General features: G+C 37.0%; 1 protein-coding gene across 2 annotated transcripts in view; it reads right to left on the bottom strand.

Annotated features, from left to right (window-relative positions):
- Nucleotides 1-2,479: 2,479 nt before the first annotated feature.
- Nucleotides 2,480-17,996, bottom strand: part of fbxw11a (F-box and WD repeat domain containing 11a) — an 18,929-nt gene continuing 3,412 nt past the window's right edge. Inside the window, exons 2-13 of one of the 2 annotated variants that reach the window (XM_079893505.1) lie at nucleotides 17,169-17,237; nucleotides 16,053-16,272; nucleotides 14,460-14,646; nucleotides 12,128-12,218; nucleotides 11,878-12,015; nucleotides 10,853-10,971; nucleotides 7,944-8,193; nucleotides 7,593-7,711; nucleotides 6,697-6,807; nucleotides 6,502-6,580; nucleotides 5,008-5,153; nucleotides 2,480-3,346 (exon numbers count right to left, since the gene is read on the bottom strand). In XM_079893505.1, the coding sequence (XP_079749631.1) occupies nucleotides 3,301-3,346; nucleotides 5,008-5,153; nucleotides 6,502-6,580; nucleotides 6,697-6,807; nucleotides 7,593-7,711; nucleotides 7,944-8,193; nucleotides 10,853-10,971; nucleotides 11,878-12,015; nucleotides 12,128-12,218; nucleotides 14,460-14,646; nucleotides 16,053-16,272; nucleotides 17,169-17,237 (1,575 nt within the window). In that variant the 3' untranslated portion in view covers nucleotides 2,480-3,300. Of the gene's footprint in view, nucleotides 3,347-4,988; nucleotides 5,154-6,501; nucleotides 6,581-6,696; nucleotides 6,808-7,592; nucleotides 7,712-7,943; nucleotides 8,194-10,852; nucleotides 10,972-11,877; nucleotides 12,016-12,127; nucleotides 12,219-14,459; nucleotides 14,647-16,052; nucleotides 16,273-17,168; nucleotides 17,238-17,996 lie in introns of both variants that reach the window. The other variant, XM_079893506.1, reaches the window with a different exon arrangement.

Raw genomic sequence — 17,996 nt, 5'->3', positions numbered from 1 at the left:
AATATTCGTCTGAAAGAAGAATGTCATATACACCTAGGATGACTTGAGGGTGAGTAAATCATGGGGTAATTTTCATTTTTGGGTGAACTATCCCTTTAAGACCTTCAGTCATCTTCGAAACACAAATCAAGATATTTTTGATGAAATCTGAGCGCTTTCAAGATTTCCACTTTCAAGGCCCAGAAAGGTAGTAAAGACATCGTTGAAATAGTCCATATGACTACAGTGGTTAAACCTTAATGTTATGAAGCGACGAGAATACGTTTTGTGAGCGAAAAACAACAAAAATAACGACTTCATTCAACAACTTCTTCTCTTACGTGTCAGGCCCTGTCCCAAATAGCAAACTTAATTTGCACTTTCGGTGTTGTGGACTTACAATGGCTGCCGCGTGAGCGCGTCCGTTAAGACCATGAGACCGTAGGGTGTCCCATTTGCCATTTTAGGTCTCAGAAGGGTGTTCGAGATCGATATGCACCCTCGATGCGCACTTTTGCAGAGACCGCACTGATGCGAGCTCGGCAGCAGACTTCTACCCGACAGTCAAAGCGGCGTTACGTCACGAAAGTGCAGACTCGTAGGAAGACCGCGAGTGCTTAGGGTGCCATTTGGGACAGGGCCTCAGTCTCTGACAATGGCTGCGTCCAAAATCGCATACTTCCCCTACTATATAGGCTAGTAGACGAAAAACAGTAGGCTATGTGATGTCCAAATTCACAGTACTGATAAAAGAGTAGGCAAAAAAGTACCTGGATGACTACTTCCAGCGATATTCTGGTGTGCATATGATACTATATAATTACTCAAATTCAAAATAAGTACCTACCTACTCAAGAGAGTATGCGATTCGGACACCGTTCAAGTTGTAAACACAGTGCACCACTTCCGGGTTATAAGTCAGAAGGCTGCATTCACGTGCACAGCGTCAAGAGACTGACACAGAGGGACATGAGGGTGAGTAATTAATGACAGAATTTTAATTCTTGGGTGAACTAACCCTTTAAGAACGTAAATATGGTCAATCTGATTCATTTTGACTTTAAAATGATCTATATGTAGAAACAAAGAACAAAAGATCTTAGATGAAACTCACCCCATTGAGTTCAAACCTTACAACAAAAAGAGAGAGAGAGAGAGAGAGAGAGAGAGAGAGAGAGAGAGAGAGAGAGAGAGAGAGAGAGAGAGAGAGAGACTGAACAACACTATCGCCTCCACTTCAATGGACTGACGCTGTCAGACTGTTTATCACACAAACCAAGACAAGACAGGATTTCTGGAAGAATTCTCTCTGTTGGCACGAGTCTGGAATAATCCACAGCCCACGGGCCACGGCACTCTGTCATCCGCTTATTATTTAATCAATCAGGCGCTTTAACCGGCAGCTCATCAGGAGCGTTCAGGCTTGTTCTGCCTGGATGAACTCGGGTCAGTGTCAGTCGAGCTGGAGTCTGTCTGTGGGCGTCCAGTGACACCTAGTGGCCGCTCTGACAACAGCAAGGACATGCTGCTCTGCATGTTATTACTATTTAAGGGGAACTACTGGGGGTCAAAGGTCATATAGATTGTTAGTGATAATCAATTAGGATTTTCCTGAAACTTACACTGTTAAATTAAAGGCCTGAGGTCAGAAACATACTCTAAACCAGTGGTTTTCATTCAACCTGGGGAGCAGTGCAGGGTCTGTGGAAAAGTTGGGAGGAAAACTGTGTAAAATGTAAAATAAAAATAATAAAAAACAAATACATGAATAAATATAGGATTAAAATAAATACATTATGAAGTAAATTAATCTAACAGTAGCCTACATTACTAAGAGAGAAAAACAATGTAACAATAGAAGTATTCTCAGATAACATTTTAGACTTAGAATATATATTTTGTTCACAGTATGAAGAGGGTCTTTCAACAAGAAATTGTATAAATGGCTTTTAAATTTTAGGTCCTTTGCACAAAGATGAAATATGGCAGTCCGTGGCATCTCAAAATATCGAAAACCACTGCTTTATGAGTTATCGTTAACTAAAACTACTACCATAAAAACATTTTTATTACTTGAAATAAAGACATTAACTAAAATGAAATATAAAACTAAACTTATTTCAGCAACATTTCTCATTTTTGTTTAAAGTTGAAGTACTAAAACAAAAACCTAACAACTAAAAACCTCTAAAATTAAAATAAAAAAGTACAAAAATAAAATAAAATTCAAATATTAACAAAAACTATAATATCACTGATACTAAATTAACACTGTAGCACATAACTTTAACTAAACCTGCTCAGGAAGATTCTCTTCACTCCTTTGCTCGGTCAAGACAGTAGTTGATCTGGAAGAGAATATCTGACCGTAGACAAAAACGCAATTGCATTCGAATGCAGTTTTGTACCGCATCAAGTGAAATCCAGCTCATAAACATTTGTGCTCTTGTGTAGAGTATGTTTCAGACCTTAGACACACACACACGACCAATACATCAACCATGGTCAAGTACTTTATTCACAATATTTTTTCTTAAAAAAACTCTTTTTTTGTAATATACAACACGATCTGACAAGACAATTCTGTTTACAACTAGATTCAGCCCTCGATGAGCAAGCAGGCAGAGAGAAAAAGAAACCAGACATTGAGTGACACAGACGTACAATGCCTAGCAGAACCAGACTGAAAAGATGAGGCAAATTAAATAGAACAACAAAATCATAAAAACTAAAGACAAAAGGGGAAGAGGCATCAGAGCAGACAGTCATGCATGCTGACGGACCTGCGCTCCACACCGCCATCCTGAAAAACGAGTGTGTCCCTGGTCCTGAAGAGGCTTGAAAACAACAGCGAGTGGGCAGAAAAGGCAACAGACGTCCTTAACCATCACCACTCTCTTTTCTTTTATTCCTGCGAGAGTTCGCTACTGTCTGAGTCTCTTTCTCTCACACAGCTGATCATAAAGTCTTTCCTGGTTCATTTCCCTGTCCATCATCCATACGTCACTCCCAGAATCTCCATAACAAAGTGATCCTTGTGTGGATATGAGCTGTTAGTAGTGCAGAGCTTGTGAGTACGAGATCATTGGTTTTCGGGTTATTTGAGCAGCAGTGGTAGTACAGATACGGTTTGAAGCTGTCATAATCTGTGTGTGTGTGTGTGTTTGTGCTTATTTTTCCCACTAGATAAAGCAGAACAGTGTTTTGAATCTTTAGAGCAGCATGTGTCTGTGTGTTTGGCAAAGCATGGATCTGTGTAGGACAGAGAAGAGGAGGTGGATTCCTAGGCACAATTCTGTGATGGACACGGCCAACAACCAATCAGCTCTCAGCTCTCCCAGGACACACTGGCACATTGAAGAGGCACCTGAAATGGAGAGACAGACCATAAACAAACAAATACAAAATATGAAACATAAATTGAAACTATAACAACTAGTACAATACAAACAAATTAATATTGTATTGTTTTAACATAATAAAATAATGACTATAATAAGCAACAATATGAATGAAAACTAAAAAGTATCAGACTAAATAGACTTTAAATAAATAAATAAGCTTACGAAAAAATGAAAAATTAATTGCAATTATAGTAACTAGCACAATATGAATAAAAAAAAACATTTTCATATTTAATATATTGCTTTAACATAATAAATGAACATCAGCAACAGCAGTGCAGAGCCAGAGGAGCAAAAAAAGAAAGAAAAACGCTGGTTCAGAAGTACGGGTGAGAATGAACTCAAAATCAACAGAAGTTCAGATGAGACAGAACACAGAATGAACAAAAAACACATTTCTAATCCAAGAGGAAAGATTTGTTCAATGCTTACCCAGGTACAAACACACACACACACTCTGTGACAAACTGTTCAAAAGTTGTGAGCAAAAAAAGCTATTTTTCAGATCTCGTATCCTGTAGGTGGCGCTGTTCCCAAATTTGGCATGAATCCTCAGATTATGGTTCCGATAAAGCATACAAAATTTGTAAGTAAAATGTAAGTAAAATAAGTAAGTACAATGTAAGTACTGAGTAATATTAAGCAACTACATGTAATTATAGGGTAAGGGTAGGATTAGGATTTGTTTGAAGGTTAGTTGCATGTAATTATGCATAATTTACTGTTATTACTATGGTAAGTACATGTAACTTATGTAACAAGGACACTGTAAAATAAAGTGTTACCAAATTTCGTTTCGATTGATGAAAGTTTTGCTGCGATACAGCCTCTGAACCAATATTGGGTCCACATATTTAAGTTCATGACACTTTTGAACAAAGATGAATTAAAATAAAATGTTTAATCGTGTCTCTGCGGCTCGGTCCAAAGATCATCTAAGCAAATTTTAGCAAGAATTGGGCAAAATTTGGTGGAGTAGCAAAAGAAACAGATTACTGTACTTTTTAATGTAATGGCCGGAGTCTTAAAGTAAAATGTTGAATGCGATCAGAATGTTGAGTGGAATCAGGTGTACTAAGTTTAATTTTTCTAGAACAACGGGTTCAAATGTTATAACCTTTTGAAAAGTGAATATTTGAACTGGTGGTGGCGCTATAGAGTTTACCATTCATTACCATCATTACAAGTGTGCCAATTTTTGTCATTTTCCTACTTACGGTAATATGGGCTGCCATCGACTATAACCACCACAATATGAACAAATGAAAAAAAAAAAAGTATTTACTAACTGTTATTATATCATAATAAAATTACTATAACAAACATTAATATGAATAAAAATTACATAGAGTTATAGAAAAAAAAACTTTTAATTTATAGACACAAATATTTTTCATTCTTTTGAAATAAAATTTCAAAACAACAAAATAAATTGCAACTATAATAACCACTACAATATAAACAAATTGATACAGAACTATAGAGAAAAGTGTTATTTTGGATACAATTATTTTGTGTGATCAGTGTATTTTGTCAACTAGAACCCCTCAGAAGAACCATAATGCATGCTGGTGAATTGTTGGAAACTCTGGTCTACGAGTGTACCTGCTATCTGGAGACGTACGTGTATGTCCGTGAGGGCGATCGGCCCTCTGACTGGCCATTGGTGGAGACATTCAGGAAGTCCCATATAAGGATTGTATCATCATGGGAACTGCTTATAATCTGGAACTCATCAAACTGCAGTCGGAACACACGCCCAGAATGCTCCTGCGAGAGGTTGCCATGAAAACACACACTTAAAAGAACACAAAAACACACGCAAACACACTCCAGAGGTTTGTCAGAAACGGTGAGTCCGGTGTTGGGGAGTAAACGTAGCAACACTGTTCAAATAATCACTTGGTTAACCTATATGGAAATATATGTAGAACAGAATTCATAATTCTCAAATGAGGCGTCACCTAGGGTTGGGGAAGTTGGCCAAGCTACTAGAAGTACTAGTCTTGCAGGGACTGAATCGATTCTTTTTGAAATGGTTCACTGAAACGAACTGATTCACTAAAATAATCTGATTCCTAGCTATACTATTTAATAGTGTAGACAGGAATCCTATTCCTTCAGTGAATCAGTTTGTTTCAAAGTTTGTTTATTAGTAGATCTAGGAATCCTATTTTTTTATTTTTTTTATTTTTTCAGTTTTAACGTTCCAAAAAGAATCGAGTCACCAACTCATTTGACTCCTCACTATGTTCCTGTAAGTCCCTGTGGTTTAACTCCTTGAATTTCTAGTAGCCTGCAGTTTCTCAAACTAGCTTCAAGGTAGCACTAGGTGACAGTTAATTTGAGAATAACGAATGAAGTTTTACATTCATTTCCATATATATTAACTAAATGATCATTTCAAACTGTCTGAGGTGATTAGCAGTGTAAATAAACCTGCAGTGACCTCTTGTGGCGGTTTGTTTTATCATATTATGTGAAATTTACTTGCATGACAATGAAAAATGTATCCATAAGAATATGGAAAACCTATGGAAGCTTGTTTCGCCAATGAATAAAAAAATTAAAAAGGTAATTGTGACATTTTATCTCACAATTCAGACTTTTTCTCAGTAATGCATGATATAAACTCACAATTCTGAGAAAAATGTAAGTCTATTTACCTCAGAATTGGACTTTATAACTCGCAATTGCCACAATTCTGAGAAAAGAAGTCAGATTTGCGAGATGTAAACTCAATTGCGAGAAAAAGTCAGAATTGCGAGAAAAAAGTCAAATTGTGAGTTGTTGCAATAGAGTGAAAAAGTCAGTATTGCGAGATGTAAACTCTCAATTGCGAGAAAAAAAATTTAATTGTGAGAAAAAGTTTTGAATTGCGAGAGAGAAAAAAAGTCACAATTGTGAGAAAATCTAAATTGTGAGATATAAACTCGCAATTCTGAGGGGAAAAAAAGGCCAGAATTGTGAGATAAAAAGTCACAATTATCTTTCAAATTGTTTTATTCCGTGGTGGAAACAAGCTTCCATACAAACCAGATAGAGAAATTTTACAAAACATAAATTCAACTATTTATAAATATGATAATGGAATTATTTTATTCACACACACACACACCACGAGTGTGCGCAGACATAATGTGCTGGCAGGGGCCCGAGGATCCAGAGCTGCCTGTAAATCCCAAACTTTAATTTTCCTGTAAAGGAACAGAGAGAATGTGCGGGTGAGTTATGGGTGCTCGATATTAACCAGGCTGACAGATGAACGGCCTGTCAGAAACAGATGGTGCTGTGACCGAGTGTGTGTATTCACCCATCATACGCTCCGCTCACGATCCTCTTGTTGTCGAATCTGATGCAGCGCACGAGCTCCTCATGACCCTCCAACACACGCAGACAAGCACCACACTCAATGTCCCACAGTCTGAAAACACACACGTATGTCTACACTTAATCCGGATGAGAATCTTTTTCTATATGTTTTGGCATTTGTTTCCTGCAAAAACTGAGCTTTTTGAAGATGCTCTCCCAAAGCTGTTTTTGCGTTGTGGTGAGGATTGACTATTCGAAAACAATGACCCGTTTTTCGTCAGCAAGATTTAGTTTGGTCAGTAAGAAATTAGTACTTTTATTCAGCAAGGATGCATTAAAATAATTAAAAGTGACAGTATAGATATTTATTATGTTATAGATATAAATTCTGTCAAATAAATGCTGTTCTTTTTAACTGTCTGTTCATCAAAGAATCATGAAAAAAATGCATCACAACTGTTTTTAGCATTGATAAAAATCAGAAAAGTTTCTTGAGCAGCAAATCATCATATGAGAATGATTTCTGAAGGATCATGTGACACTGAAGACTGGAGTAATGATGCTGAAAATTCAGCTTTGGTCACAGGAATAAATTACATTAATTTAATAAGTTACATTAAATTACAAAATATATTCAAATAGAAAACAGTTATTTGAAATTGTAATAATATTTCACAATATTATTATTTTTACAGTATGAAAAACAGTTAAACTGTATTACTGTAATATTAAACAGACACATTTTCTTGTGGAAGTAATAAGTCAAATATGTTTAGTATGGCGAGAACAAAAAACATTGAAAAAAATAATTCTTTATTGCGAACAGGCACAAAGACAAAACACAGTTCAACTGCAAATCATACAGGGACTCATAAACTTAGACACACATTGTCTCACCTGATGGTGTTGTCCGAAGACCCGCTGACCACGAGTCTGTCTCGGTACTGAAGGCAGGCGATGCCACGCTTGTGACCATTAAGTGTCCGTACAAACTCACATGTGCTGGTGCTCCACACCTGCAGACACACATGGTCTCTTATCTACATCTGCCAATCATCCAGCACTAAAGCTCCGCCCACCCATTGACCACTCCCACCCACTCACCTGCTGACCACTCCCACCCGCCCACTGACCACTCCCACCCGCCCGCCCACTCCCACCAACTGACCACTCCCACCCACTCACCACTCCCACCCGCTCACTGACCACTCCCACCCACTCAACCACTGACCACTCCCACACACTCACCTTTATGGTTCTGTCTCCAGACGCAGACACGATGTACTTGTCGTCGAAGTCCACCACGTTAACAGCAGCGCGGTGACCCACGAGCACGCGGCGCAGACTGATGTCGGTGGCGGACGCCATGTCCCACACGGCGATGGAGCGATCTTTCGAACACGTCACCATGAGCCCGTTACAGAAGCGCAGGTGCAGAACCGCCTCGTTATGATGGATCAGAGTGTTGAGAACCTCACCAGAGCCAACGTCCCACACCCTGACGGAGACGGGGAAAATATTACAGATTAGTATACAACATGAGGGAATGTGAGCTTGTGCACAGCTGAGACTTATGGTTATTATAACTAAGCTAAAAAATACCATAGCTTCAAAAATGTGTATTGATTAAAGATTTAGTTAAATAAATAAAATCACATTAAATGTGGACAATTTAGCATTGATCTACACTACTTTTCAAAAGCTTACGGTTGTAGGATTTTTTAAAAAGAAGTCTCTTTTTCTCACCGAGGCTGAATTAATTTAATCAAAAATACAGTAAAAACAGTAATATTGTGGAATATTATTACTATTTAAAATAGTAATATTTTACTTACTTTTAATACTTTTGAACTTCCTATTCATCAAAGAAGCTTGAAACAAAGAATTTCCACGTTTTCCACAAAAATATGAAACAACATTGATTATATTAAGAAATGTTTCTTGAGCAACAAATCAGCATATAGTGCTGTTGGGATGACACATTTTTATTTTCCTTAAACAAAAACCCAATAGGGTTTTTCCAATGGCTTTTGGATTATCATTAAAAAAAACTTCTGTGGTCCCATTTAAACCCATGTTAGCAACCTCCTCTTTCAAGACACGTAACATCAAATAACGAGTGGGCTGATAATGATGTATTTTGTGTTGTAGAATAAAACGTGAAAGTATCTTGATCTCATGATCACCACAGACCTTATTTCAGTCATTCAACCCATTCAAAAAACCCATCGACTCTGGGACGATGAAACCGGAAGTGCTAAAATGCTAACTCGTTTCCGAGTTTTGGCCTACAAAAATGCATCATCCCAACAGCACTATATGCTGATTTGTTGCTCAAGAAACATTTCTTAATATAATCAATGTCGTTTCATATTTTTGTGGAAACCGTGATTCTTTGATGAATAGGAAGTTCAAAAGAACAGATTTATTTGAAATAGAAATCTTTTGTAACATTATAAATGTCTTTACTGTCACAATTTAATGCATCCTTTTGACACTTTGATTGCCCAGAATTTGTTTAAAACAGAACAAGCTGAAGGAATAACAGATTCCTTCACTGTTTTTCAACAGGTTTCATGTTTGAAAGTAGTAAATATCTCCTGTAATAACTGCTCCGCTTTATTAGCATAGCTGTTGTTAAAACAAACTGGACCGTAAATGACGTGAACGACCTCACCAGCAGCTGAAACACCCCGCTCGTGCCGAACGCTGCCAACTGATGTGTTAATGCTCTTTAAACACGATCACATTACAAAGCCGTTTCCTTCTCCAGGTGTTAAACGTCCGGCCGTTCGCGCTTCCACTCCGAGTGACGTAAACCTGATTTATGCAGCTGGAGAGTTTGTTCCACAAAACTCTCTCAGGTGAGAGAGAAACACACACATACTCGCGCTGGAAAAGGTGACAGAGCTCCGGACGGAGCTTTAAACAGTTGCTGGGGAAGTGAGGTAACTGTTTTCATGGAGATCATTCAGCCCGAGGGAGCTAGTGTGTGTGAAACAGTTTCAACTCGTTTTCTAATATAGTTTCATCAGCACTGTACTGAAATTCCTCATCTTTTTATTTTCATTCCTAAGGATTCACACACTTTTAGACTAAGGACTTTTCTAGTCATTCAGGATAACTGGATAAGAATTTATTTTTTAAAATAATTTAAAGTCTCCTTGTGGTGAAAGTTTTTAATGTTGTTTATATGTCTATGTGGTGTTTTAATATGCTTTAAGACAAAGCATGTGTAAATTCATAAGTTGACAGCATTGCTGAGTATTTTCTCCTTAAAACTGCAGTGAACCAAAGACAGTCTCAAAAACACGCTTTGAAATCGCTGGTGTTTCTGACGTCACAAACTACCTTGTAACCAATCAGGTTAAAGTGTGATTGTCAACCAGTGGATCTCTGAGCTGCTGTGAGTGAGTGGAGGCGGGGCTCATTTGCATATTCATAGAACCACATATACTAAATAAGGCAAAGGTGTAGTTACATTCAAGCTATTTAAAGGCATGACGAATTTTTCAAGGACAAAACGTTTAAAGATGTCATTTTTGGTGATCAAAGATTAGTTTTAAGGGATAAAATTATTGACTACAGGGGGACTTTAAAAATATATACTTACAAAGAGTGATTTCTGGCTAAAGAAATATTTTAGATCTGAGGGCAGAGGATTTCTTTAATCAATACACATCTCTTTTCAGCATTTATAATAAAATATTTAACATTCAATTTGGGAAATTTCTCGTTGATGTACACTAGCATTCAAAAGTTTGGCTGGGGTCGAAGGATTTAAAAGAAGTGTCTTCTGCTCACCAAGGCTGCATTTATATGATCAAAAACACAATAAAAAAACGTTTATAATTTAAAAGAACAGTTTTCTATTGTACTATATTATAAAATGTCATTTATTCCTGTGATCAAAGCTGAATTTAACATCTTCAGTGCCACATGATCCTTCAGAAATCATTCCAATATGCTGATTTCCTGAAGTCAAAAACATCATTTATTTGAAATAGAAATCTTTTGTAACATTATAAATGTCTTACCTGTCAATTTAGATAATGCATCCTTGATGAAAAGTGTTAATTTCGTTTAAAAAATTCATAGTGACCCCAAATTCATGGTGTTTTGTGTGTGTTTGTGTGTGTGTGTGTGTGTGTGTATACCTGACAGTAGAATCAGAGGAGCCTGTCACTATGACTCTCTCATCATACTGCAGACACAGAACCGAACCAGTGTGACCCGTCAGAACCTTCAGACACTCCAGCGACTGTTTGTCCCAGATCTGAGAGAGACACAAGTTATGCTCCAAATGATGTACTATACACTTCTACTACGTACTGGGTACTCAACTGTGTAGTGCATTAATACAATGTTATTTTGTCATTCAACACTGGAGGCTGATAGCCCCTCCCCCTTCACTATGTAACAGTGCAACACTTTTTTAGTGGCACTGGTTCCCGAAGTATTTTTCGCATTCTTTTTTTACATAGGGATTTGAAAAATGTCTTTGTTAAAGTGTTATAAGCCATGAACCAAACCAAACAGCAACAAGGTGAATCATAACATTACAAGCTTTGATTTGAAGTAAAAAAGTACGTCAGAGAAAAAGTACTGTGCAATTAACGGCTTTAGCGATACAAAGAACTACAATCTTTCTCTTGTGAAGCACCGAGAATAGCATAATCAAATCAAAAACGATTGAGAAATATAGAACTACTCATTTATAAATGTTGCTTATATATAAAACAATATATTTCAAGCTTATTGCAAAATATGGATATATTCAAATATTTATGTATTCTGAGAGCGTAGGGACACCGACTTGACTATGTGATTTGTGGTGCTTCAACAAGATCTTTTGATGTGATTTGCTTATTTCGACTCTGATTGGTGGAATTGTCGGTACAGCATCATGGGTAATGTGGTTTTTCCACCACGAATTCTGCTGTTAAACACGATTATTGAAATAATACGGGAAAACTGCTTCAACAGAAGCAAATACTGTTGTTTGTCTTTAAAGGTTTATAAGTTATGGTTAAAAATAAAGTGCACTTTTTTTCTTTTTTGGAATTTTTAGTGCGAACACACTAATCACACACTAATTATACTACTAAATGGCACAGAATTGGGACGCACACAATGTAATGACGATAACAATAGACATACAGATAGAAAGACAGACAAGTACTTTAATGGAGTTGTCTCGTAGGCCGCTGATGATCTTGTCGTCGTCGTACTGAAGGCAGTAAACACCTTTACTGTTCTCTGACCGGCACTGAATCCGCTGAAGATTGTGACGCCCACAACGCCAGTTCGCCTCAATCGTCTAGAGAGACACAATGAGAAAACAGGAGACCCGGATGAATGAATGAGGCTGGGTGGATGGATGGATCAACTGACCACTGAATAAATTAATGAGTGACGGGATGGATGCTCACCTCAATGTCCTGTATAATTTTGGGATAGAGTGAATGGTAGTATGAATTGGGTGGGACCTCGTTTGTTCGGTTCTTAAATAAATATTTCTCCCTGGAGACAAAAAACAAACAAGAAAACTACCAATCAGATACAAACAAAGTATAAACCATTCAAACAACCCAAATAATACTGAACTGATACATGATTTCATGATCATGTATCCATCCAACCTTCATACTTCATTAATATTCTCAGCACATATTTTACACACAAACACGTAAAACACTAACAGCTTCTGCTAATAATTTCACAGGATTGACAATCATCACATGCATTTCTGGGTTTGTCAGAACTAATTATGATTCACACCGATGTCGTCATATTTAGATCATAATTTCTACAGAAAAGTGATCAAATTTGTACCACTCCAGTCACCAAAAATGAGTTTTTAAAGCCAAAATTAGCAACATTGTTCTTAGCAGACTGATATTATCATTTTGAAAATGTTAGTACCTGACCAGGACAACATAGCTCTGGCATGAAGCATAAAAGTTCATGCATTGCCATTGATGTGTGAGATTCATTAACTATTTTTATGTATTTACCAAATGCAATAGCTATGATGTGTAAATTTTAACAATCGAATCCAGATGGGATGTGTGTGAACAGTAAAGTCAGTTGCACTATTTGCAGTGTATGTGTAAGTATCATCAAAGCTCAGCATGTATGAAACAAATATCCATAAAAAGAGTTGAGAAAGTTGTTAAATAACTTAATTGTGTCAGATTTGACTTAAGCTCAGGGTTATCATCATTAACTATAATTTCACAGGATTGACTATCATATCACATGTATTTCTGGGTTTGTCAGCACTAATTACTATATGAATGATCTATCCCACGTGTACCACACAGGGTTATTATTGTTAATTAAGGAGTAAGCTTCTTAGTTGTGTTTGTCTCATGACATTTGTCAGAGGTTTGTAATGAAACGGATAGTTCCGGTCCTTGATTCTGATTGGTTGAGCCACGTTTGAGGCCTGACTAGTAAATGACTCTACAAACATACACCAGTGACCGCATTACATCAGTATTACTGTGCCACTGCGTCTGTGTAATTAGCATCTGTGTGTTGCTTGGGAACCAATTTGCTTCTTAAGAACTACATTGCTTGGTGAAAGAATAGGCTAATATTTTTATCAAGAGCATTATATTTTTGTGTCTATGTTTATTTTATGAAACCTTGCCAGGTACGTGGAATAACCATTTTTATAAAAACAATAAGCCGCCTGAAACTGTGATTTACAGTGAATACGCCGTGCCTAACATGTAAATGACGGCTTCTTGGGGTTTATTGCTTTAATAAAACATATGCAGCAAAACTTTACTTTGCAATGATATTATCATTTTGCACATTTTGGTACCTGACCAGGACAACAATGTTCAGATTTATTCAGCACAGCTCTGGCAGTATAACGTGAAGCATAAAAGTTCATGCATTGCCACTGATGTGTGAGATTCATTCAATATTTTTATGTATTTACCAAATGCAAAAGCTATGATGTGTAAATTTTAACAATCGAATCCACATGGGATGTGTAAGAACAGTAAAGTCAGTTGTACTATTTGTAATGTATGTTTAAGTATCATCAAAGAGTTGAAAAGTTGTAACATAACTTAATTGTGGCAGGTTTGACTTAAGCTCAGGTTTATTATCATTAACTAAAACTTTTTTTTTTCCTAAATAAAATAAATGTTAAAGGTTGAAACTCTCTTCACATGCTGAGAAAAATCAATCATAGAAGTGGTCTAAATATTAAAACATGTACATATATCTTCTGTGGAAGACACAGGACCAAAACATGTTGGTCCAATCATTGCATACTCTCTCGTCTCGTGAAGCTTCGCAGACTCTGCTGTGCGTTCATGTGTTTGGGACGAGGCGTGGCTTTGGAGACGCTCTGAAGGGAGGGTGGGATCTCATGCGTTCAAAGCTAGCTCGCTATTGCTAGCCTCTCCGAAATTGCCTACCCTACCTTTAACTGAAATAAAATAAAATATAAAAATATAATATTAAAAAAACAATATTTTTACAGCTTATTTTTTTACAGCTAGTTGCCAAAAAATATATATGTCACATATATATATATACTATGTCATATAATTATGTTGCTGAACCCAACATGTAAGCTTAAAATGTGTTTCTTTTTTTTCCATATAAGATTTTAGTGTTAATTTCATTGTACTTGTCTTGTACAATGACAATAAAGAGTTTAAATAAAGATTGCACAGTTTTAAACACGTGCATTCAGCGTAACAATGCAAATGAGCGTCTGTGTGTGTGTGTTATTACCACTGATGCCGCTCTGACAGGCCTTTCCACAGCGGGTCCGTGCGCACCATCCTCTCGATGAGCTTCTTCCAGAGCATCCCGTCTGATATGACCCGCTGCCATTCTCGACAGACCAGCTCAGCTGAGCACAGAGAACGAGCGTCTAGAAACGAGAGGATGTTCTCCGCTATGTGATCCAGACCCTGAGCTGGAAACAGAGAGATGTAGTGAGATGTGAAGTCACACGGCTCCCGAGCTCATGAATCAGTATATCATGTTCACGAATTCGGTCACTGATAAGGACAGTAAAGGACGCTGGTTCACTACACACTGGGACACTCATGACTCGGCGACGTGAAAACGTCCTCATTGTACAGCATTACTACTGGGATTTATGAACAACAGCAGAGCTGATATCTTTCTGACATTACTTGTAATGTTATTTAAAGTACATTATGATAAATACTTTGCTTGTTACATATACGTGCAACATTTCAGCCGTAAATAAATTATAAATGTTCATTACCTTTATAGCGATGTGTGTTTATGCTGAATAAAATGATGGTTTGTATTTTTAAAAACATCTGTTGTGTGTCGTTATGTGTTGGGAGTTGGCTCATGTTTCACGCTTCAGAACTTTAAGGAAAAGTGAGCATTTCGCTGTCCCTAGTTTTCATGGTGCATTCTGGGACTTCTTAGGGTGCTTTCAGTGCACTGGAAGGATTCAGTGATTGAGACAGCCCTTAAAATGGCTGACTCCGTGATCAGTGCCCTGACTACTGAACTAGGGAGCAGATTGAGACGCACCCGCAGTCATACGGTGCAGGGATTCTTCACAGAGGAAGAGCTTCCTTGATGATTATTTGAGGAACGTCATAACAAGTGAACATTATATTCTATTTCATGACATCATACAGTTGCAGCCATATCTTGCAAACATTTTTTTTTTTAAATAAAATTAAAGATAATGTAAAATTTGCACTGTTTTTAATTAGTACAGCCTTGAATAAGCTATTAAACATTTTGTAGATGTGCAGAATGCAAGTTTTGTTGTTGTTGTTGATCCCTCTTCTTAAATTTTTTTTAACATTTTTATTATTTCTTTCTTGTTTATGTGGTTGCAACTGTTTTGTTTATATCTATGCTTTGTTACTCTAAATATTATATTTGTTCAAAAAAATAAAAAAAATAAACCTATAAACAAAATAAATAAAAACAAAATAAACCTATAACCTATATATATATAAATGAACATTTTGCAGATTCTGCAAGGTGCATGTAAAATTATGACCACAACTTTATATTATGACTGTAAAACAATATATTTTTATTATTATTACTTAAATAACTGAAGTCTGACCTCAAAGTCAATGTCTGTAGAACCATTTTTATGTCATTATCCGATTAAACTACCACTTTTATTGCACATCCTTTATTATCATAAATCATAAAAAGATTGGCATTACATGTTATCAGATGTCTGTGTAAGTGAAGTGATGTAAGTGGGCGGTTCTGGCTGCATGCCGACAGTCACAGTCTGTGCTAATGCGTGTGTTGGAGTGGGCGGATTTGTTATAGTCAATGTTTAAGGTATGTGTGCATGTGTTTAGTTACCTGGCAACGCGGTGATGAAGTCTCGCTGTAACATGGGTTTAAGGTACGAGTTTATATGGCCGTGCTGGTAATGACACATGTGTGAGATCAGATGCTCCACGAACTCCACCTGATCAGATTCTGACCACTGATCAAACAGCTGGATGCACAGATCTTTCTCCTTCTCGTAGTTCCCCTGAGACGGCCTCTTTCTCGAACCCGCCACTGAACCGTTCCCTAACTGGACACACGGACAACAACAGCGCGACTGAGTGAAAGTGAGAACACAAGCATGCCAAAACTTCACACTCAGTTCAAACCAGAGGTTGAGTTTATATTTAGGTCATCAAGTTTCTTTATCTGCATACGTGTGGCCCAATTGTTTCTCATGGCTCAGTGATAACACGATGATCATGCGTTCAGATGAGGATTTATTCATGGTGGAGAAGTGAGTTTTGTGGTCCACAAACACAGAAACGCACTTCTCATGATGTGGTCAGCGGTGTTATTGTTTTTAATCATATTTAGCATTCATTTTTATATTTTCATTTTAATTGAAGGTAAAATTTGAGTAATTTTGTTATGTGCTTTTGTCAATTTTTCTTTTAATATTACCGGGTTTTTTGGGGGTTTTTTTATGCCAGTAATTTTAGTAATTGAAGTTTTAGTAATTTTGACTTAAAAAAAAAAAAAAAATGTCTACATAATTTATTAAGTTTTAGTTATTTTAGTACTTATTTAATTATAAGTAATTATTCTGTAAATGACATACATTTTCATGTAGTTTAAGTTTTATATTTACCATTAAAAAATGTGATGGCTTTAGTTTTAATTAATGATAATAACACTGATTTTTATGAGGGAGAAAAACCAGATATTCTGGATTTGAACGACAATAAAATCACAGATACTTCCTGTAAATGTTGATTATACCTTCAAACCTCATGAGAAACAATTACTGTCTGAATAGGGCTATTTTGGTGATAAAAGATAATGTCACTTTCAATGTTGTGATATCTGAATTGGGTCACTGAGTGATTACATTTTACCAGTAATATACCGGAACAGATTTTACATCATGAAAACAGCATAAAATTAGGCATATATAACAGAATCAGACACATTTCACACACACACCTTGAACACTGTTGTCTTCTTTGGCGAGATGTCATCTGTGTTATTCTGTGACTCCATCACCGACATGTTCTAGAGAGAGAGAGAGAGAGAGAGAGAGAGGAGAGAGAGAGAGAGGAGAGAGAGAGAGAGAGAGAAGAGAGAGAGAGAGAGAGAGAGAGAGAGAGAGAGAGAGAGAGGGAGAGGTGTTAAACGTGTGTCTGACTGAATACTGGGTAGGACATATTCAGAAAAGGTGCATTCTGGGTAAAACATTCCAAAAACATGTTGCACTCTTAAAGAACAGAACATGAGGGAGAGGAGGCGAGTGGGAGGAGCTTCATTTTAAGCTGAACATTGCTTTCATTGGGTCAATCGGCTCATTGCGTGCTTAGTTCTGTGTTTAAACACACAGTGAGTCCTAATCACACAAGCGATTAGAAAAACAAACAAGTACATGCATGTGCACCTTAAAAAAGTAAACACAAAGATAAAGACAGAAAGCTGAACCGATGAAACCTGACGCAAATACACACGTCTCACTAATAGACATCCTTAAAACACATGCACTGTGGCCCTAAAAAACATCTGGCCACTTAAATCACACATGCAAACAAAATATCAGCATCTTCACTAAGTTTCAATGTGTATGAATCAGCTTGTTTATGTGATTTTTCAGTATATGTATGAAGTCAGTTCACACAGTTATAGATAATCACATTAGGTGTGCTGGACTCGATCGGTGTGTGATATCAAAGTAGAGCGTGAGCGATTAGAGAGCAGACTGTTCCGTATACTTCCGAAACGCTCTCGCTGTACTTTGATTTCACACACCGATCGGTCTGTGCAGTA

This window comes from Squalius cephalus, assembly GCF_949319135.1.
Source record: "Squalius cephalus genome assembly, chromosome: 14".
NCBI lineage: Eukaryota > Metazoa > Chordata > Actinopteri > Cypriniformes > Leuciscidae > Squalius > Squalius cephalus.
Note: the sequence above shows the minus strand (reverse complement) of the source record. Positions and strands in the feature narration are given on the sequence as shown.